We start from the raw sequence: 23971 nt of genomic DNA on the forward strand, positions 1-23971 counted from the left end.
GTCATTTGGACATTACGAAATAAATATTTCCCTATACAGGGTATGAATCTGTATGTACAAATTATATAACAGGGGAAGCAGCCTTTTTATCTGTGAAAAAGCATACTGGATGAAACCTTGCATTTTATGGGTTTCCGTACAACAGGGAAAGATAAACTACAAAGATAGGTAATCTCTGTGAAATTTCCTTGCATTGGTTCTTATTGTCTAGGTTTAGCTAAAGATTTATCACTTAAAGCTGTAGAAATAACAGTGAGTGTGATACTTATCAGGGCAGACAAGGGTCATATGACGTTTGTTTCAACAGCTGTGGATAATGCCCTTAGGAACAAATTCTAGCCCATGTTGGCATAAACTTCGTGGTCTCTAGCGGCAAGAAATAAGACACAGGACAACATTATTTATTACAACAATAATCTCTTGCTATTATATGGTTACATGACGTCTTGCAAGCTATTAAAAGAAATATATGAATCAATGTGAGAATATCTCCAGGAGGAGGGAAATCATTATGGAAATATACTGAATAACTAATTTTAAACCCCCCACATTTCAATCCCAGTTTCCAGATATTCACGAACCTTTTAAGATCTAAACTTCACCCAGTCCGGTGCAATCGTGAGATGATAAACATAGCCCCCTCTGCTTGTTCATCAACATGGGCATGTGATGATTGGAAGGTACATGCTGGTGCCATTAGTTCTGGAGAGTCTGAATCTTTTAAAGTTCTCCCCCCACTCTGAATTGATATTATTTTGCCCCAAATCTAGTTTTCTGCAAACCTAAGCATGAAGATTTCATCAGTCCGCGAATTAACTACCTTCACCCAGAGGGAGTACTTAATCTGACTATCAGCACAGTTACTGACAGTTGGGTGGTATATAGATGGATGAGATTCAGGGGATAGATTTTAAAGAGGTCTGTTCAATATTGTATTGATTTTGTGGCCAGCTTTGAATGTGAAAGGGAAGAAAATGAATGGTTAGAACAGCAGCAGCTACTCTTTTAACCTCACCACCCCAACTTTTCCTTTGTTTTAATTAATTCCCTCCATTTTGTCTTTCTCAAATTTTTCACAGTCACTTTAGTATATGTTACCAATGATGTATTTTGAATAATAGCCCCAAATATTCTGCATATTTGGAAATAAAGACCCAGGCGTCAAATGTAAATTATGTTGTGCATCTCATTGGTGATGGTAGTGGAGATCGTGTAGCCCTTCAGATGCTTATTGGGCTCCTTCTCTTCATCCCAGACCACTGTTCATACTGGCTGGGGGTTGGGGGACTTAACCCAGAAAGCAAGATGTTTTCTTTGCAGAAAGACAGGGTTACATAGAGATAAGGAACAACAGGGAAGAGAGCACCATTGTCAGCTTATGATAGTTTCCGAAAAGCTGCTTGAAGTAGTTTCCGAACACAATTCAAAGTGTTGGTGTTGACCTTTAAAGCCCTAAACTGCCTCGGTCCAGTATATCTGAAGGAGCGTCTCCACCCCCATCGTTCTACCCGGACACTGAGGTCCAGCACCGAGGGCCTTCTGGCGGTTCCCTCACTGCGAGAAGCCAAGTTACAGGGAAGCAGGCAGAGAGCCTTCCACCCTGTGGAACGCCCTCCCACCAGATGTAAAAGAGAACAACTACTACCAGACTTTTAGAAGACATCTGAAGGCAGCCCTGTTTAGGGAAGCTTTTAATGTTTGATGTACCTATCACAGTATTTTAATATTCTTTTGGAAGCCGCCCAGAGTGGCTGGGGAAGCCCAGCCAGATGGGCGGGGTATAAATAAATTATTATTATTATTATTATTATTATTATTATTATTATTGTGCATGGGGAAACATTGACCCACCAGATGTTGTGGAGCCACATCTCGCATCATGCCTGGCTGTTGGCCATGCTTGCTGGGGCTGGTGGGAGTTGTAGATGTTCAGCGACATCTGCATTCAGTTGCCCTGATCCTGTGAAGGAGATCTGTATCTTGTATGCATGCATAACTAGGATGGCAAACTCTGGACATAAATGCACCTCTGAATAAGGATCCCATCTATCAGTACCACACTGTTTTGTATGGAATGTGCAATTCGAGGTGCTTTCAAATATGCATGCAAACACATGCATGCTAACAGCTTATTTATTTGTCTTGGGTTGAGGTATTGTGAGGGGCTTTTGTTGGAAGGGTATTGTTGCTGTTGATACTAATTTTTTGTATCTTTATTTTGGATTTATGTGGAAATTGTTCAAACTGGTTGTGTACTTTTTGAAATTTCGTTTATTATTTATAACTGCTTTTAGGTTTGTAGTTATGTATTTTTTTAATACGTTGTAAGCTGCCTTGAGCATAGTTTTAACTTTGGAAAGGTGGCATACAAATAAAAGGCTTGACTGATTGATATTTCTCTTTATATTGGCCCGGGTTTTCACTTTCTAGCCAGATGCTGCCAATGCCCTTGTTTGCTTTATGCTCTAGATCAAGGGTGGGGACCGTCTGGCTTGTGAGCTGAATCCAGCTTACCCACCTCTCCCTCTCATCAACAGATGAAAAATCTGTGGATGTGTGTGAACACAAGGAATGTGTGGCCTTTGCAACACCCATATTGAGCATTGGCCCCAACCCATTTGGATTTGGTTCTACCAACCATTGGCATACAGCTTCCATCATGTTACAAGAGAATGTGGTGTTTGGTCTGGTTCCTAAACTCTGCTAGCTGTTGTTATATCCTAGCAGTTGGCAGACAAGATCCCAGCTTTTCCTTGCCTGCTGACACCATACCAAAAAGGACCAAGTGGTTGGAGCTACTTCCCTATGAGGAAAAAGCTGCAACATCTGGGGCTTTTTACTCTAGATAAATAGCAAAGGGGGCATGATAGAACTGTATAAAATTACTCATGGTGTAGAGAAGGTGGGTGGAGAAACTTTTTCTCTGTCTGTCCATGCAAGAACTTGTAATCCAATGAAGCTGAATGTTGGAGGATGTAAAATAGAAAAGGGAAAAAAAGCATTTATTCGGACAGCACCTACTGTGGATTTTGCTCCTCCAAGATGCAGTGATGGCTTCTAACATGGATGGTTTAAAAAGATTAGACAAATTCATGGAGAATAAAGTTATCAATGGCTTCCAGTCACAATGGTTATGTTCTGACACCCCTGTTTTGAGGCAGTATGCCTCTGAATACCCATTGCTGAGTATTGCAGGTGCAGAGAGTGCTGTTACATTCAGGTTCTGCTTGTGGGCTTGCCATAGGCCCATGAAGTGGGGTGAAGTGCCTGCCTCTGGTGGTAAAAGTGCAAGAGGCCATGCTTGGGCCACCCCACCACTTCTACCGCTGGGGGTGAAAGGGAGGCATTCTACTGCACAGTGGTGTCCACTCATCTCCCACCCCGAGGTGGAGAAGCCAAGTGGCAATGCTAAGAGAAATGGCCCTGCTCTCGCAGGGTTCATCAAAAGCCCGGGAGTTCTGGTAGCAGAAGTGGGTGTGGGTGAAAGTGGAGGGTGGGGCATCGTGGTGGTGGGGGCAGGAGGCTGGCAACAGGCATTTGGTTGGACACTATAAACACAGGATCCTGGACATTTGGCCTGCTCTCCCTGTGCTCTTAGCTTCTCGAAGAGCAAGAGCGTTTTGTTTATCTTAGAACATATAATAAGTCCATGGCCTTCCAATATGAGTTTAGGCACCAGGTGGGTACATGTCATATTTACCTTGCTGTCTGCCTGTTGGGAATCATTAAGAACCAGGAGCATGGGAGAAGGAGATCTTGCCCATGGGGCACACAAGGGGCAAGGACTGATAATGCATATAAAGGGCTAAACTCCTTGAAACAACTAGTCTGAATCCTGAGGATGCAATAATAAGGGACCCAATGGTGCTCTGGACTCTTCTACAGGACTAGCCCTGAGGGTATCTAATTTAGTGCAGATATGAGAAACTTTATCATCTAAGTGCCTGGCAAACTTGTCTCCAGTAGGTTCATCATTCCTCCTCCTAGCCAAATTTCAGAAGCCTCTTTGTCACCTGGAAATGCTCTGCTGGATGGCTACTAGATGGTGCAACAGAAGCAAAGAGTAGTTCTTATTCACTGGAGTCACTTCCATGTCATAGGTGCAGTAATCTGCTTTCACCTATGTTCAGTTGGATTTACCTTGAGATTTATGTAGCTTGTGCTCCAGCCTTATTGATTCATCGCCTGCAGCTTTCTAGAGTACCAGGAAGCCATGCAAGTTCTACAGCCTCAGACTTGGCAGCAATCATGTTCAAGAGGCCTTTCTGTTAGAATTGTATGTTAAGCATACTTTTGTTATGTATCCATATGTACATGCATATAATACTGATATATATTTATGTAAACCTCTGGTAAGTGATAAGCATTAACTAGAGTTGTACCATTATTCTTTTGCCGAGAACACTTTTGAGTGTGCTTTCAAGTGGCACTTTTTTCTTTCTTACTAACGATCTGCTGCTTTGCTTAAAAAAAGGGGGGGGGGATCTTGTTTCTTTTTTACTATGTGAACCCAGCCAGCCAGGGATTCCATTACAAAATCCACATTCAGATCTACATTCTGATGCCCTTCCAAGAAGCGGCAGGGTGATGCTTCCTTTTTGCCTAGCATAGCAAAACAGGGAGTGTCAGCTCAGTTGCTAAGGCAACGGAGATGAATCCTCTCTTCTCTGTGAAAACTTTAATACTCCTTTGAGTGCTTCCTGGGGAAATAACACCTGCAAAGAGGGGATGGTGAAATGTTTTAATACTTGGTGCATCTTGACTTCAGTAGGAACAAATGAGACCTTTTGTCCTGCATTTTTCACAACTGGTTGGCTAAATTGTGTGGGGAGGGGAGGGTTCACCTTACATTGACCTCTAGAAGAGGATTTTGTAGCTATGTTGGCTTATCAAAAATGGCCCATCCCATGTCCCTAAACTAGTCACACAGGTGTTGTTACCACAAATCCTTCTTGGATTGTAGATACCAAATTTGATTTATTTAATAATGGCCAGTAAGTACTATGCCTTTTGAATGCAGGCTTGTATTGCTTTCTACATTTATTTAGTGTGTCTAAGAAAGCTTTATTATAAATCTGAGCAAACGTAGGCTTTTAACATTATTAGTTTATCCAAGGATTAAGGGAAGTTCTATATTTGGGCTGCAGTGTTTCAGATGAAATTTAATGTAAACTGCTGGTGGCTAGGAAGAAGGAAAGTTGTTACTATTTTAAAATCTAAAATGCTGCAGTTTATCATGGAATTGGTATTATACTGAAGTCAACAGTTTAGATAGCCCAAGTTGCAAGGATATGCCATTTTTAACCAGCTGTTTTCCGTGGTTGTAGTTCTCCACGTGTACTAGGAGATTTTGCCATTTGAAAACTGCTCTGAAATCCATTTATGTGATTTGGTTTTGCAGATTAAGACGATCTTCTAATCACATTGTACTAAGAGATTTCTAATTTGAGTTTATAAAGGGAACAGAGCTTGGATACCTCCCAAAATGTACTATGGTAACAGAGTTGTAATTCTTGGCCTCTTTTCACAGTCAGTGCCTCCAAACTTATGAATGATGTTGCTGTTAGGTTATTGTAAACCATTTTGCTTCATTCAAAGATACTAAGGAACAAACACTTTAAAAAAAAATGTTACAGTTTCCTATGAATTATATTTATAAACTGTTCTTTTGTATTCTCTGATAATGTGGTCACTTTGAATTACAGCGTTTAGATCTCCCTCTTTCCAAACTTTAGATGAAGAAGAGAGTTTTGTACATTCCCATGCTGCATTTAGTCACCCAGTTTGCTGGCCTGGTAAATCATAGCCAATGCTTTTCTACAAATGCACTAATGGGGGGGGGGGGGAGATAAATCATAATGACAAGTCAATGTCTGTTCCTGGATTACCCACTCATGGCTTGTTTGAGTGAAACACAGCATGAACCTCGGTTCGGGTGTATCATTTAGATAGGTTTCATGGCCTATTTATTTCACGCACTAGCCCAAAGTGGGTGCAGTTGGCATATGCAAGGCGAGCATTGGCTTACCATGATGTGCAGATCTGATCAGTGTGATTTTTCAGTTCATCTGAGGCTCCATTTCATTCACAGATCTTAAAACCTTTTTGGTTTTCGTTTTAGTGGAATGCTTTGTAAGGTTAAATCTCCTAATAATGAACAGTTGACATTTTCATCAAATTTGGATATCTAGCTTTATTATGTACAATTTCAGCTGAAGTGCGAAGTGATAGGCTAGGATGCAGACCTCAATAATATGCACACTGCTCCTTTTCAATGTGAATTAATTTACATTTTGAGAGAATAGAGCCAGTACTGCATTTCCGTGCATGTTTCATTTGTCATTAGCAGACCAGTTCACAGACAGAGATAAACTGTCCTTTCAGCAGTACCAGAATGTATAAAATAACTGGTGGTAAATTGCTATGAATACAGCTTGATTTTTACAACTTCTCTACAACTAAGGATTTGTAATCACAATCAGTTAATGCTGACTTTCAAAATTGTTTAACATTTATGGACTGTGTTGGTTTGTAAATCTTCTTAGCCCTCCTGGGAGCAGCTCAGGCAGAAGCCTTTTGTGCAGTGATCTTTATACCCTGTTGCCTTTAGCTTCCTCTTTTGTGCTCATTTTAAAATGTTTTCTTGTCCCCTGGTGAAAAGATGGGATGAATTCCATTTGGATGGATGAGCCAACAAGGAAGGGTAAGGCCAATAAAGAATTATATTCACAGTGCAACTGATGTGGTTTCTAGACTCAGACCCAAAGAGGAGAGAAATCTGTGCTGCCCCTGAACCTTTTGGGAGACAAAACACAAGAGACCTTGCAGTCTGTAGTGGGCAGTTTAATAGGGTGGATCCTTATTGCCTCCAGTAGAGCAGAAAATGAGTGCAGCATACAACTGTATTGAACAGTTTCCCTCCGTGATTTCTTGCACATAATTTGTAAATGATTCTGCATTTATTCTGGGAATACCAGTGCTTTAATTAGAAATATAAAATTTCTACTGCTTCCTACAGCAAAGGTACGTCTTAGGGAAACCCAGATCTTAGTTTAGTTTTCTGGACCTAAAGACCAGTCTTAACGCACTGGCTCTGGATTGACTGGATTAGCTCCTCAGCTGTTGAATGCTTTTCTCTATGAAGTTTGCACTGCTTAGCTCATAGTTGGTCTTCAAGAAGCAGGTAAGCTGCCCCTTTTCTAGTGAGAGTAGCTTTACTTTGTGCAGCAAAGGAATTAAGATTGCCGGAAGAAATATCAACAACCTCAGATATGCAGATGACACAACTTTGATGGCAGAAAGTGAAGAGGAATTAAAGAACCTTTTAAAGAGGGTGAAAGAGGAGAGTGCAAAATATGGTCTGAAGCTCAACATCAAAAAAACTAAGACCACTGGTCCCATCACCTCCTGGCTAATAGAAAGGGAAGAAATGTAGGCAGTGAGAGATTTTGCTTTCTTGGGCTTCATGATCACTGCAGATGGTGACAGCAGTCATGAAATTAAAAGACGCCCGCTTCTTGGGAGAAAAGCAATGACAAACCTAGACAGCATCTTAAACAGCAGAGACATCACCTTGCCAACAAAGGTCCAAATATTTAAAGCTATGGTTTTCCCAGTAGTGATGTATGGAAGTGAGAGCTGGACCATAAAGAAGGCTGATCGCCGAAGAATTGATGCTTTTGAATTATGATGCTGGAGGAGACTCTTGAGAGTCCCATGGACTGCAAGAAGATCAAACCTATCCATTCTTAAGGAAATCCTCCCTGAGTGCTCACTGGAAGGACAGATCCTGAAGCTGAGGCTCCAATACTTTGGCCACCTCATGAGAAGAGAAGACTCCCTGGAAAAGACCCTGATGTTGGGAAAGATGGAGGGCACAAGGAGAAGGAGATGACAGAGGATGAGATGGTTGGACAGTGTTCTCAAAGCTACTAACATGAGTTTGACCAAACTGCGGGAGACAGTGGAAGACAGGAGTGCCTGGCATGCTCTGGTCCATGGGGTCATGAAGAGTCGGACACGACTAAACAACAAAACCACAACAAAATTCAGCAATGGAGAAGTAGCAGAGTCTTGTAGGAGTCTTAATCTGTTACTTTTTAAAAAATCTGTATATGGCATTGGGTTTTTTATTTGACCTATGGTATTTTTTAGCTTTTGTGTAATTTTATTATTTGAAAACACCTTGTGGGTATAGTAGAGCAAAACAGTTGAGTAGAGGAAGAAGAAAGCAAGTCATTTCACATGAGAAGTCAGTTGATTGTGGAGCTTTAGTAAACAGCAGCAATTTGGGACATTGTATATGGTGACCATGGAGAGAGGAGATGGGCAGTTCCACTAGGCTTAATAAGTGATAACTTTTTTTGTCGTTCTAACAATCCAACAATCCTTGCAGGAACTCCTGGAAATGAGCTTTGGCTCTTTTTGTTCCTTGGTATGCCAAAATGAAAATAACGCCATCAGATTTAAATGGGAGCATAGATGTAAATATGTCTTTGAAGGTTTACTTATGGTGAAGTAATAAAAAGTAAAAAGTAAAAGTAAAAAGTAAAAGTATCTGAAGAAGTGTGCATGCACACAAAAGCTCATACCAATAACTAACTTAGTTGGTCTCTAAGGTGCTGCTGGAAGGAATGTTTTTATTTTATATTTTATTTAATAAAAAGTAATGAAAGGATCATGAACTCCCCCTTCATGACAAAGAAGGGAAAACTAGTTTGACTTGTTACACAAACTTAAGTCAGAATGTTAGTATGTACAAACAGAATTAGCACATGATAGCAAGTTCTTTCCACTCTGATTGCAGATTACTGTGTCAGTGTGTCAATTCCGTGACACTGTTTCATCAAGCCTGCTAACATGGCTGATTGCTCTGCACACTATCTGGCTGGGATCAGTGCTTGGATAAAGATGAAATGGTTGCAGCTCAGTTCAGAAAAGAATTAGGCTATATTGGAAAGTTCAGTGAACTAAGTAATTGAACACCGAATGGGCCAAGTTTTTCAGCATCTCCATCCCCCTCTTGTCTCTAAATAGGAGCCTGTCTAACTTTTGTTACTCTTATCAGCTTAGCCAGAGCACTGAGATTTTCTTAGGCGATACATTTCAGATGTATCTGAATGGAGGTTAAACACCCACTACCGGAAGGAAGTTGCCTTTCATTTACAGCTATGCAGCAGTCTAATACGTAGATAGGAGTCAACTCCTGGGGGCTGAGGTTCCTTCGCCACCCCTAAAATATTTGAAGGGGCTGCCCTCCCCAGTTGATGGGTGTTGTCATTCAAATGGTGTATATGTGTGGCATGTCATGTGTTTGATTATGTGGGGCAGGGCTTAACCTGGGCCCCCAATATTTTATTCAAGTTGGCACCCCAGGTCTAATATATGTGGAGTTAATAGTTTCCAGATGTCTTGTCTCACCTGATGCATAATGTAATTGATACATAGACTCCCAACACATATGGTTGGGAAACCCCCTCCCCATCCTTTCATACTTCATAAATATGAAAGACTTGATAGGAAAGGGACATGGAACAGTCTCTCTCCCCCACCCCCCGTCTCCTTTTTAAAACCATAATTTCCAATGAGTGTTGCAGTGAGTAGGGAACGGCAACATTTTTCTTTCTTCTGTCCTCTTAAATGGGCAGAAACAGGAAGTCAGGAGCAACCAGGTTCCTTTGCATCCTGTGTTGCACCCTGACGATATTGTTTTACGCGTCTCTGCCTGGATATACTGTATTTTAGTTGCCAAATCACTTGTGTCAGCACCTGCAGTGGTGCATCATTTCTTAGTACTGGAAGCCACAGCACTGTGATTTTACCAAACAGGAAGACGCATGCACTCACTTTAATTATACCAAGTTCTTTTGTAGCACTTCAGTTTCCATACTTCCAGTTCAGCATTCTTCTTTTATCTAGTGCTGGGTGGTTTCCAGAGCTGGGCAGCCTCTTCATGTGCACTGCTGTAATACACTTGAAATGTGGTTGTGTAATTTCAGACCTTGGCCGGATTGACAGGTGGTCTAAAGTTGGTAGTTCCAAAAGTCTTTGAAATTGCCCTTGCAAACCTTAGGCTGCTCAGAGTAGCATTGAATTGGAAAGAGAAATCATTTGATTTGTTGTAAGTTGCAGCACTGACAGTAAACATGACAAACAGGTTAACATCTCTCCAAACCACATTCTCACACACTGGCTATTGCTTCTTCTTTTTGGTATGTTCAGTGGTTCAATAGCAACACTGTCATTTTCTGTAAGTCCGCATGAAAATATGCAGATGAAAAACTATCTGCTGCTCTTGCTTCATCAATTTACACTGCATACGACTGTTTACTTTAAAAAAAAAACATAAAGCACTTCGCATTGAGTTTAAGTAATAATTAACATAATAATGGTTAATAAACACAGTTATTAAAGGCAGTGATAGTCCAAGACCACATGAAGTAGGATAGTGGGGTAGAAAAGCTGGGGCGGGGGGGAATCATACCTGGCAAACAATGCGCCCCTTTGGTTTCAGATAGTACATGGGTAGATGAGTCTAAAAAGCCCAGGTCACAAATTTTCACAGCTCTCTAGCGGCTATTGTGGATCATTTACCAGGAGTAATGTATTTAGCAATAACTCTAGAAGTGTATCCTTGATTCCAACCAAACTAAGCCTCCCTCATAGGGCTTTTTAGACTCACCTAGCCATGTACCCATGTATAAGGGACATGGGTGGCACTGTGGTCTAAACCACAGAGCCTAGGGCTTGCCGATCAGAAGGTCGGTGGTTCTAATCCCCGCGATGGGGTGAGCTCCCGTTGCTTAGTCCGTGCTCCTGCCAACCTAGCAGTTCGAAAGCACCTCAAAGTGCAAGTAGATAAATAGGTACCGCTCTGGCAGTAAACGGTGTTTCTGTGCACTGCTCTGGTTTGCCAGAAGCGGCTTAGTCATGCTGGCCACATGACCCGGAAGCTGTACGCCGGCTCCCTCGGCCAATAAAGCGAGATGAGCGCCGCAACCCCAGAGTCGGCCATGACTGGACCTAATGGTCAGGGGTCCCTTTACCTTTAACCATGTACTATCTGAAATTAAAGGGCACATTGATTGCCAGATGTGAAATATATTGGCACTATTTTCAGCTCTCCGACTCCACTCGGACTTCAACTTAGGTCTCCTAGCTCAGTGCCCAACTCTTTATCAGTTGAGCAATGCTAGCACCTGTATTGGGTCCTTTTTACCATGCACATCAAGATTGCTAGCTGGACTGTGTAGCTCGCTTGCTCAAATATTTGGTGAAATGAGCAAGCAGATTCTTTATTTAAACCTTAAAATGTTTTTAAGATTAAAAGAAATATCAAAAGTAAAAAATGCTTACACACTCATGTGGATTTTCGAACGATTAGTGAAGAATTAAAAAGTTCAGTCCTATAAGTGGGTTATGAGAGTGAGTCATCTTCATGGTTCATTTAATGACTATTACCCAGGGAAAACTGCTACGTATGTAGCTGCATATCTGTTTCTCTTGAGTAATAGCCACTAATGAACCATAGTGCGTGTTGGTTTACTCTTGAGCCCGTTATGCCTACAAAAAGCAGGTGTACAGTTGTATGCTCATAGATTCCATGGTTTCTTCACTGCCAAAGCAGAAGTAAAGCAGAAGAGAATTTCAGAATCATCCCACATATCTTTTGAAGTATTTTATACAGCTAATCGGGGTGGGTGGCGCTGTGGTCTGAACCACTGAGTCTAGGACTTGCTGATCAGAAGGTCTGTGATTCAAATCCCTGTGACGGGGTGAGCTCCCATTGCTCAGTCCCAGCTCCTGCCAACCTAGCAGTTCAAAAGCTCGTCAAAGTGCAAGTAGATAAATAGATACTGCTCTGGCGGAAAGGTAAACGGCGTTTCCGTGCGCTGCTCTGGTTTCGCCAGAAGCGGCTTAGTCAGACTGGCCACATGACCCGGAAAAACTGTCTGCGGACAAACGTTGGCTCCCTCGGCCAGTAAAGCGAGATGAGCGCCGCAACCCCAGAGTTGTCAGTGACTGGACTTAACTGTCAGGGGTCCTTTACCTTTACCTTTTTATACAGTTAACGATTGTACAGGCAGCCCTCCATTTACACCTGTTCAGTATGTGCAGTATGTGCATGACCGCGTATATATGCATCACACGGAACCTGGAAGTGACCCAGAAACATCACAAAGACATCACTGAAATGTCACTGAAAGGGTACAGTGGGGCTGGAGTGGGGTGGAATGGGGGCAGAAATTGGGTGTTCGCAGGCTTTTCCAATGGTTTTCAAATGGGGGGGGGGGGCTGCCTGTATCCTGGGTTAGTGGTGTCCATGGCTGGAGATAAGACTAAGTAAACTAGATGGCCTACTTGCCCTAAATTAGGCGACCAGGAGTCCAGCCTTTGGAATATTATGTGCAGGATACAGGTTCTAGATGACTCAATAGCTCATAGCTACTGTTCAGGAGATTCAGACAGAATAGGAATGGACCATGTAAAGACCATTCCTTTACTTCACAGAGTAGTTTGGCTGTGTGCTTTCTGTTTGCAGGGCTTTTTATTTGCAGCAGATTCCAGCTCATGCAGAATACATTTAGAAACTCATCGGATGATTGGTTCTGTTTGGTTTCCACATGATATGTGAAGTCACAGGATGCCATCCAACTACAGTGGTACCTCGGGTTACTTACGCTTCAGGTTACATATGCTTCAGGTTACAGACTCTGCTAACCCAGAAATATTACCTCGGGTTAAGAACTTTGCTTCAGGATGAGAACAGAAATCGTGCTCTGGCGGTGCGGCGGCAGCAGGAGGCCCCATTAGCTAAAGTGGTGCTTCAGGTTAAGAACAGTTTCAGGTTAAGAATGGACCTTCGGAATGAATTAAGTACTTAACCTGAGGTACCACTGTAAGTCATATTCAGTGTAGACCCATTGCAAGCAATGGACAAGTTACTGGTGGTCATTTATTTCAATGAGTTCACTTTGAGCATAAGTCACTTTATTGACTTGGGTTGAAATTCTAAAGGTGTTAACAAAAGGGTGAACCCCATTCAATACAATGGAACTTACTTTGGAGTGAACATTAATAGGACAACATGGTTAGGAAACATTTTTTACATGGTAAGCAAGGCATTCACACCACGTATTTCCCTCACTGTGGCCCCATGGTGGCGCATGATTGTGCCTTTTTGGGTGGCTTCTTCAGCTATTTATAGTGCAAAGGGTTCTGCTGCATCATGAATAATTGTTTATTCTGCCATTCTGCAAGTTAACAGTGATTTGGAGGCAGATGGCAATGCTAGATACATTGGTTTGTAAAAAGCTAAAATCAGTTACTTGTTTAGTATTGAATTTAATGTTGATATTGTGGTGGGCATCCACTCAATTTATTTATTTATTTCTGGAGGAAGGGAGGAATGTTAAACACTGAAATGGTAAGCTGGTTAGTTTATCACCACACAATTAGTACATGCACATTTTGCTTCTTAACTCAGGTTCTAAAAAACTAGAAACTTACTTAAAAAAAAAGAAAAAAAAAGAAAAGCTATGGATATGAACCCACTGTTCATCCAAGGGGGGAGTACTGCCCCCCTCCTCCTGTGGACACCCATGGGTTATATTCGCTAAAGCACCTAGGTAGGTGGATGCTTCTTGCTGTACTACTATGGCAGTCCACTGAAGCTATAATCAATTTTCCCTAGGAAAGAGTACATAATAGAGTAAGATGCTGCCTGTTCTCTGTGTCAGATTTAATACCTTATGTATATTTGTTAAATGTTTTTCATAACGAAACATTGCATTTTTGCTCTCTGATGATAGAATTGGAGAAACAGAAACAGGAAGGTTTCATAAAATACGGATTTAGAGTTTTTTCCTTTGACACCCATGCAGAGTGTTGGAACTCCAAATTTATTCTGTGCCACCCAATGATGTAAGGCACAGGAATGCAATTTCACCTCTAGACTGCAGTATTCAATCAAGCTGGTATTCAAAATCAGATTGCAGATCTCCCCAAACAAGCAGGTGTCTTCATGATGTACTTAACCTCTGCATTCCCTAACCAGTCCACAACACAACAGATTTGTTTCCCCCTTTCAACATCCTTTTTTTGTTGTTGTTGCATGGGGTGGTGTAACATACAGCTAATATTATGTCTCTGTGTATTGGATAAGAAATTTGAAGGGTTTAAATATTTTTGATGTATTTATGTGTTAGCTTTGCATTGAAATAATCCACAAGTACCATTTTAATTCCAAAAACTGTATTCGTCTTTTCACATTTTGGTCCTTTCTTTGATCCAGCTGGTAAATTTGTAATATATTCAGAGAGCAGATTTGGTGAAAACTGAAATGTTAGATTTCATAGATACCTTTGTGTTCTCTTGTATATGTGTGTGTATGTGCACGCGTGCGCACACACACACACACAACTGCAAGATTCCTATCACTATTTCTGAACTAAACTGTGATTATGTGTTTAGAAATCCTTTTAAGCCAAATACATGGTAGTGTATGTGAGGGAGAAGTAAGTATCGCAGTATTGCAGCATCCACAGCTACAGGCATCTGGGCTTTCCCACTTTGGTAGCAAATAGGGGGAATTATAGGTTCGTGGTCTGCTTCATGTTAGGAAGACACCCCTCCATCTGTTCGCAGTGCAGCCTGTTTCCAATTTAAAGCACAGATTTCAATGCAAACATCAATTTCTCTCCCCCCTGTTTTATATGCAAAGTGAGCCTTACGAATCACAGTGACACTGCTACTGGGACCCCAACCAAAATTCCCCCCCAAATTCACAGGCTTTTCATTTGAATACCTGCTTACAGTGGTATACAATGGACAGCTTTGAGAAGAAAAATTGATAATCTTCACGGGAGAGTAATTTGAATGAAATTACACTTGACAGCCTGTCTCCAAGCAAGGAAGGAGAGTGAGGGGAGCCTTAGCTAAGCTCCGAAGACCTGCATAAGCCAGTGCTGTTGGAGCTTCCCGGGAAAAATAAATCTACAGTTTTCCCTACATTTGAGGGAGGCTTTTGATTAAACCTGTGCAGCAGTATCTAGTGAAGAAAGGTAGCCATGGAAGAAAATATGGAAGAGGGACAGACACAAAAAGGTATTGTGATAAACTAGTTGCTTGGGTGTTTGTGTGTGTGAGAGTGGGATGTTGTCTTTCTGTTCTCTCTATCTCTGCATGGTAATTAAAATTCTTGTGTAGATGGTTGGAAAGATCCCCCCCCTCCATTTTTAAAAGCCATTTTTGTTGTTGCGACAAGATAGGTGGCAAAGATTTTTCCAAATAATTCACAGATATTTCACGTGTAAGGAATGCACAGTGCAGCCCTATATGTAAAATACTAACACTGCCAGCATTTAATGCTAACTGCTTCCTAGACCAGTCTTTGTTAACCTTCATTTATTTCGTGTTTTCACGGTTGTCTAGCTGGGTCAAGGGAGCCCAGTGTGAACTATGAGAGAGCCACTCACACACATTTGCAGCTAGTTGTATTTAGAAATCTAACAAAGTGACCATTATTTACACCTTTGAATGGGTTTCTAGTCTGAACAAAGACTCTGCGTATATTTTGTAAATTTCGGATAGTGCTGCCTATATTTCCCTCCCTTTTCTTTTGCTATCTGTTGGAAGACCTCTGTTTTGTGATGTATAGTGAGAAAAATGGTTGTAAATGTGAAAGATTGCAGGTTGACGTTTCTTTTATTTCTGATTATGTATAGTGCATCTTCTTTTGTTTCTGAATAAAACAGAGCTGTGTATTTGTCTTATTTTATGTATAATCTCTTGCGCACATTGCATGTTGTTGCAGACTTCAGTATGTGCCACCTTTCTAAATGGACACACTATTCTTATTGCCAGGTGATAGTTCCGCATTTTCCCACTGTTTAGAGCCTCTTTCCCCCACCATCTCATCCTTAGTCCTGTGCTGTTACATCAGTGTTTTTTATGTTGCTCTGAGCATTCTGGAATTACTTAGGCACATCAGAGGATACTTGTTATAACCAGTGGAATAATAATGCAAACACATCTCATCTCACTGTACTTTACAGGCATAACAGATCTTAAAATAGTTTTTCCATAGCTGAAGATGGTTCTGGGAGCTGATTACAATGGTTTTTTGGTTTGGTTTGTTTTTTGTTTACGAATTCCATGCAAACAAATAATATCTCAGTTGTTTCCATATTCCAGTTCTCTGGTCTGTGTTCCATCTGCCTTGCTACATGTAGATGTCATGCTTTTCTCATTAGAACTGACCCACTTAGACTGTGTACAGCCTTCCAGTGTTTACTAACTCTCCAGACAGTTAATTGCAATGGATGTGTGTGCAAAGACGCTTATTTCTATCAGTAATATTTCGTACGAATTCATATGTTTTTCCAAATCACAGTATGCTTTTGAAAGCTACTACAGATGCTAAATGTAGATGCATACGTGATTGCTTACTCTTTAAGCTTAAGCAATGTAATCATCTGCATATGAAGTATGTTATTGAAAAATCAGAAGCACAGCATGAAAAAACGTATTAACATTTGTGTGTGCATGCGTGGGCACAATAAATGCCATTTTCTGAGACAATTGTTTTGTGGTCATTGCTTGCACATGAAGACCTCCTATGGAAAGTATTTTTCATTTAAGTGGTGAACTAGCATACGGTTATTGTTCTTTAGATAGAAAAAAATCAGTGAAAAAGGTTCCACCTAAACTTATGGAAAGCCTAGGCAAGCAGTATAAACCAGAACTGGGAACATCTCCATAAAACATAACAACACCTGAAGATGTTTATAATTAACAAGATATGTGGCTGTGTCTTTATTCCAATGACAGCCATTTGAAATAGCCAGTGGGCACTCAAAATGCTGTAATTAATAGTGTGATTGTCACATCTAACATGTTTTCCATGCACAATATGCCATGTGTGAGAGAAGCCTTTTCTCTCTAGTGGAGCTCAGCTGTGATCACAAACACTGACAGGTTACATTTCATTTCATTTCATTCTATCTGGAAGGCAGAATAAGATGGTCATTACTCTGGCTGTTGTTTGGGGAGCAAGGCAGGGGAACTCTTTGTCCAGTCCTTATAATTTTTTGCTTGACCAGCAGTCAGAATCCCGAGGAAGGAGATGAAAATTGTGGTGTGAATTGGGAAGATGTTTATATGGCAGTCAAATACAGACTACGTTCCTCTGGTCTCTACATATCATTTAAGGGCTATTCCTTTGCCTTGAAAGAGGCAATAGCATTGTACCCTTGCTCAATAGCTGTTTTTGTACAGCAGTATGTGCATGTTCGTTTCTACATCCCTGATCTTGCATGATATACCTCTTGTGGTTTGACTAGTGAGTTATATGTTGCTTTTCCTAAGAAAGTGCTCCGTGATGTTAATTCGTGATGGAATCACACAAGTGTCTTTTTTATATATATATAAATGCTGCCATCTTGACTGGAATTGTTTGTTTCTTCACTGTCCCTCTTCCTCTTTCCCAAAAATCGATTGAAGCATACATTGTGTCACTGCCTACAAAGTCCTCCATTCTTCACACCAGCTGAATGCTTTGAGCCTCTTCTTCACAGCATAGCATAGCACACAGCACTGCAAGTTGCTAGCAGCCATGATGGAAATGCATAGTTTCATGCTGATGTATTTTGCAGATACAATGCAAATAGTTGCAGTAGATAGCATTTTATTTATTCAACAATCATTTTATTGGTACATCACCACCCATACAAAAGTACTGTAGAAGATTTGGAATTTAGTGAGATAGACAGTGCTATTTCTAAATTCAGTTTGGGACCATTGCTTGCATATGTAGCCCTCCTATTGAAAATACTGTTTGTAGCTAATGGCAGAAATGTAACAATCTATTCCACAGTAGTGGCTAAGAGGCTCCAAATCCCCAGTTCAGGTCTTGCCTATGCTATGACGTCACTCAGATCCGGTGCCCTCAAAACTGGGAGATAATAAAACTTACCTTATGGAAGGAGTAGCCAGTATGCTGCCCTCAAAATTGTTGTTGGACACCAGCTGTCATCAGTCCTAGCCAGCATGGCTAGTGGATGGGTGATGGGAGTTGTAGTCTCACAACATCTGGAGGACACAACGGTTGTTTAATGCCTGCTTTCCAGTGTTGTTGTAACAAATGCAACTAGATAATACATGTGAAGTGCTTTCAACACTTGGAGATGCTACATAAATAATATTTTTATTATTATTATTATTATTATTATTATTATTATTATTCTATTAGTGTTCTGCTAGAATTCAATGTTAGTTGCTGTGACTTTTTGAACTTCAAGTGGAGCAAGCAACACTGGGTTAAGCCAATAACACAGGGCTTTAAATTAGAAACCCTTGTTTGAATCCTGGCTTTTTTTTGTACTTGAAAAATGGAAATAGTTCAAATCTGCTTTGCAGGATGCTATTCATTGAACATTCATTCAGCAATTTCTAGCACAGTGTGTATGAATGCCAAAAAGAAAGATTGTTGTGAAAATGCTAATTCTGGCAGCGTTTACAGTTGGCCTCCATTTCCCACTTCTATGAAATTCTTGATTATCTAAGTTTGCAGACCTTTCTGTCAAGCCCTGTGTCCATGAAGCCATACATGAATAATGTTATAATCTAGCTGATTGATTATCCAGCTGTTTTGGATCTTCTCCAAGCCATCTGAATAAACATCGGTCTCTTCAGTACTCAAATTAGGGGAAAACACTTTTCTTTCTGGGCTGCGCTTCTCCCTCTTTCTCCTAAGCCACAGCAGAGAAGAAGCCACTAGGTAGAATTCTGGCTGCAGCTCCCAGTTCACTTGCAAGCTCATTAATAATATTGGCTCAAGCATGAATGAAATTTTGGAGGGGACATTGATGGAGTGAGGATGAAGTGAGATAAATATTTTTTGCCATTATTCATGGTAGGGTTCAGATTGTATCAAGTGGAACACATTTTCCAAGACTCTGGGTCAAAGTAAATGGTACATCAAATGCATGGCTGCATCTGGTAATCTTAATTTATTTATTTAACTTATCTATATTGCAGCTACAGAGGCTTCTGATCCATTTGCAGAACTCCCAACACAGGGGAGGGAAGCTACTTTGGGTGAAAATAGCAGCTTCCCTTCCAGGACAATCAAGCAGCTTTAGGTGGTGTCAATTTTCATCAGGAAGATGGCAAGGGCAAAAGGGTTAACATGACACCCTGCCTTCAACACTGCAGTCCCAGTCGGAATCCTCTTGCATGCAACTGCTGTGTTTGCTTTTGAAGATTTAAACATAATGCAAATGTGGTCATGCATTTATTGCGTTGTCTACTTTGGATCTCAGGTGGGTGCCAAAGGGCTGCTCATTCTTTTGCTGCCAACAGGTGTATGTGTGCATATGAATTGGGTTGGAGGGTGTTTTTCCTCAAAGCCTTCCTCTCTTTAGGAGTGGTGAAGGAGGGGAGGAACCAGAGGGCTAAATGGGGATCTAGTGCTACAGGATCCTTTCCAAAGCACAGGGAAGCCAGTATGCTTCTTATTGTCCAGAGGGTCCAGGCAATCAAGAATATCCAGAGTGCACAGTCAGCTCTACTATTAGGCAGAGAGAGACACCTGCCTTAGGCAGCTGTTGCTGGGGGAGGGTGGTGCCAGTGAGGTGCTAGACACCAAAGTTGTGTATGCTACACAGCCTGCCATGGACACTTGTAAGTCAGCTTGCTGTCCTCAGATGTGGTGGAGGATGCTATCCTGCAATCAGTGTTGAAGCAAGATGCAGCTGTCAGTCTGGTTAGTTTCTGTATGCAGGATGTGTGTGTATGTGAGAGGGGTGTTATTTTATATGTTGTTTCAAGCAGCAAAATATCTTGAGCCACCCCTGTCTGGGTGCCAGAAACTCTTGGGACATGATGGTGGCATCCCCAGAGTCTTCCTGTCTGGTGACTTCCTTGTGTTAGCTTAAAGCAAACATCAAATGCAGTTTCAAGTAGAAGCATCCTGTTTTTCAGTCTCAAATGATTTATTTATTTTTTAAAAAATGAAAAATAAAAATAGGAGTTTTACTGAGCTCCTAGTGGGTTGTGATAGTTCTGTCTGGTAACACATTGTATAGGGCTTTGCAGTAAGGTGAGGAGGAAATAGAGGATGAAAAAGAAACATTGAATTGTAGCAGAGAAGCATGTATATGCTTAATGTATCAGTAGCAGAATGTTCAGGAGCTGGACACTGAGTCAGGCACAAGCTAAAAAGTGAGCTCAGAGCCTATTCACATTGCTCCAAGCCAGACTTCAAAGCCGAACTGTCAGAGATACCAGCAAATTAAATTCTGGCTGAAGCCCCTTGAGTTTTGCTTACTGTTCCCTGTTGGCTTTGCCACTTGCTGTTGCTGCCACTGCCTCCTCCCCATTTCTGAATACTTCTCTAGCTGTGGGATGCTTTTCCAGTTTGAAGAGAAGAAAGCAAGATTGAAAGGCTTCTGCCATCATTTGATTTGCTGAGTTCAGGTTGAAAAGTGGGATCCAAATGCTAGAATTACACTTTGAACTCATTCTTTATCTTATGTCTATCTCTGGCCTATTAGGAGACCAGGTTAAGGGGAGCCTGAAGAATCCTGTAAGCAAAAGAGAGAGTTGGAAAAAGCCCAGTAATTGTCAGGTCCTCCAGTCCGGACATAGATTTGAATCTTCTGTTTCCACAATAATATAAGAAGCACCTGTTGGATAAGGTCAATGGCCCATCAAGTCCAGCATCCTGTTCTCACAGTGGCCAACCATATCCCTGTGGGAAGCACAAATCTCATAAATCCCAAATCTCATTGAGACAATTGGTACCTGAAACATTAATTCTACTGTATATTATGTATTTTCAGAACCCCCTAAATGTGTGTGGAATTGTCAACATTCCCTTATGTCTCAGTATTTTGGACATTCATTGTAAACCAACCAAACAAATATATAAGATATTACCTAATTAGAAAACCAACTATAGTGTTCATAATCTCCTGCAGGTGATACGAAATTTTGCAAGGGGTAACAAGCACAGTAATAAAAGCAGGCTGCTAAACTTGAAGTATGTAAAATTATGCAAGTTTTCTTATTGCTAGCAGCAATTTTCTTAGCAAATGGGAATATTTGATTATATTTGTTGGCCTATTTGGGAAATTCTGGGGTAGGTTTTTCAGAACTGAATGCCTTAGCTATCCTAAGCTCAGCTGGCTAAAACATGGTGTTGATAATGCCAAGGTTGCAGGTTCAATCCCAGCTGCATATTCCTGCATAGCAGAGGGTTGGACTAGATGACCCTTCCAACTCTGAAAGCAGATGCAAGCAGAAAACCATAAGACAAAATATTCTGGATAAAGCCTTGCCTTCGCCAGCATTCTGTTTCCTACAGTGGCCAGTTAGGTGCCCATGGGAATCCACAAGTAGGGCAGGAAGGGAATATCCCTCTCCCAGTGTTTAATAGCAATTGGTATTCAGAGGCATGCTGCCTCTGTTCCTGGAATCATTTATTTATTTGGAAAACATATAGGCAGCTAAACATGAGCAAACATAACCGTATATAACAATAAATTTAGATTGAATAGGATAGATAGTAACAGTTCTGATAACTGTCTATAAGTCAATTCATCCTTCTTGGAAGCCTATGGGAAATAGAGGGCTAGATTCAATGAGTGCTGGTAATGCAATGGAACAGCCCCTCCCCTGCTCCAAAATCAGCTTATGGAGGTTTGGAGAACCCCCAGTGTATTGCACAGGGCAAAGAAGAGGGGAGGTCATTCTATCATGAAAAATGAAATGCTTGTACTGATGGAACAATAGGAACAGTGTGGAGCTGAATTCCTCCCCAGAATTTTCAGCATCCATCAAAAATGTGTATAATGATGGAGCCTGTCTAATTTCAATGGGCAATATGTTTTACAAGGTGGGTGCCGCTGCACTGAAGGATGTGGTCCAAGTTGCCATGAAATGATCCTCTGGTGCATGTGATACCACAAGAGGTTCTCCCACAGATAACCACAGTGAATGGGCAAAGGAGGTCTCAGATATCCTGGGCCCAAGTGGTTAGGGCTTTATACAGTAACAGCAAATTCTTAAATTTGGTCCAGTAGCACATTAGCAGTGAGTGCAGGCGGTATGTAGTCATAGCATCATAGATTTGTAGAGTTGGAAGGGACCCTGAGGGTCATCTAGCCCAACCCCCTACAATGCAGGGATCTCAACTAAAGCATCCATGACAGGTGGCCATCCAACCTCTGCTTAGAAACCTCCAAGGAAGGAGAGTCCACTACCTTTTGAGGGAGTCTGTTTCACTGTCAAACAGCTCTTACTCCCAGAAAGTTCTTACTGGTGTTTGGTTGGAATCTCCATTCTTGTAACTTGAAGCCATTAGTTTGGGTCATACCCACCAGTGCAGGAGAAAACAAAACTCTCTCGAAAAAAGAATGAGATTTGGCTGGAAAGACTTGTTTCTAAGGAACCCTTTATGGGTCAGTAATCACAGCATCATTTCCGAAATGCTTTCAGACCAACTGTTTAATTATCTGTTCTAGGACCTTGGTATTGATGTTAAGCTGACCAGTTGGTAGTTACCTGGGTTCCCCCCTTTTTGTTGGAGGTGGGGGCAACATTTGCCTGCCTCCAGCCTGCAGGGCTCTCCCCTGTTCTCCAAGAAGTCTCAAAGTTTATAGACAAAAGGCTCTGAGATTACATCTGCAATGTTCTTTAGTACCCTTGAGTGCAGCTCATAGGGTCCTGCATATTTGAATTCATTTAATTCCTGTACAGTCTCTTTTCCTATCTTGGGCTGTAGGTCCCTCCTTACGTTGTTTATTCTGTTATCCCCTGGTTGGCACTGCTATCCTTTTGGGTGAAGACAGAGGCAAAGAAGGTGTTGAGCAGTTCCACCTTCACTCTGTCACCCATTAGAATTTCTTTGTCTTCTCTTGCTTTGAACATAGCTGAAGAAACCTCTTTTGTTAATTTTAACCTCTCTTGCAAGCCTGAGCTTTGTCCTGCCTGACCCCCCTGCAACTGTTGGCTACTTGTGTATACTTTTCCTTCTTTACTTCCCATTGCTTCCAACTGCTTCTGTTGCTTCCAGTGGAAGGTGTGTATTGTGCAGCAATAATGAAATAGTTTATATTCATTAATTCAGAGGACTTCATGGGTGTTTATCTTTTTATGTGTTATTTTATTTTAAGTGTACACTAACACACTTGCTATAAGTGTGAATGTGACCATCGCATGTTTAGTGACACATGCCTCATGATAGCACACTCAATATCTCCCTGTAGAACATACACTTGTTGGCAAGCCCAGATTTGCCTTTCATGATGTGTGGAATGGCAATTAAGTATTTAACTGTTCTGTCTGGTCTTTTGGAGCATTGGAATTAGACCAGTTTGGTGTTTTTTGAGGGCTGAGCTAGATGTTAAACTCAGTTGCATGTTACTTCCCTCTAACTTGGTTCTTGCTTTTTAAAGAAAAAGCAACTGTGGAACGCCGTGTGTTTGTACATATTTCTGGTGGTGCTGAGGTCTGCTTAATCCCATTTCCATGGTTGTTGTAGCTTTAAAAGAAAAAGAAAATTGGTGGAAATATGTATGTCATGTGGTCCTCAAAAACCTTAATTTTAGATTCGTGTTTAGTTCATATATACTTTTCTACAGACTACATTCTGGTTTGGCTCCAGAGAATCTTCCCCCTAGTAGAAGACGACTCGTCATCCAGCAGAAAAGCTTACTCCATCAGAGGAAGCTTCTCTGGATACAACCCTCTGTTTCATTACCAAATAATGAATGAATTTAATGAGGTTCTTTTTCATCACTTGGCTAGGTTTGGACTTGGGCACAACAGCATTGTTTGAGTTCAACATTAAACAGCACAAGGATGGTTCTTGTTAGTTTAATGCACTGCTTGAGGGCAGAGAGGTTCCCTGCCAGATCAATTATCTATTCTGCTGTAGTAAAAATTAAACATTCAATGAGGTGATGTT

At 41.2% G+C, this 23971-nt stretch overlaps 1 protein-coding gene across 3 annotated transcripts in view; it reads left to right on the forward strand.

Annotated features, from left to right (window-relative positions):
* Positions 1-23971, forward strand: part of GPM6A (glycoprotein M6A) — a 197719-nt gene that overhangs the window by 55496 nt on the left and 118252 nt on the right. The window contains exon 1 of one of the 3 annotated variants that reach the window (XM_081021773.1): positions 14620-15105. The exons of 1 other annotated variant lie outside the window; for it this stretch is intronic. In XM_081021773.1, coding sequence (XP_080877899.1) covers positions 15069-15105 — 37 coding nt within the window. In that variant the 5' untranslated portion in view covers positions 14620-15068. Of the gene's footprint in view, positions 1-14619; positions 15106-23971 lie in introns of those variants that run through there. One more of the 3 variants, XM_081021774.1, reaches the window with a different exon arrangement.

Source organism: Podarcis pityusensis, assembly GCF_964106645.2.
Source record: "Podarcis pityusensis genome assembly, chromosome: 9".
Taxonomy (NCBI): Eukaryota; Metazoa; Chordata; class Lepidosauria; order Squamata; family Lacertidae; genus Podarcis; species Podarcis pityusensis.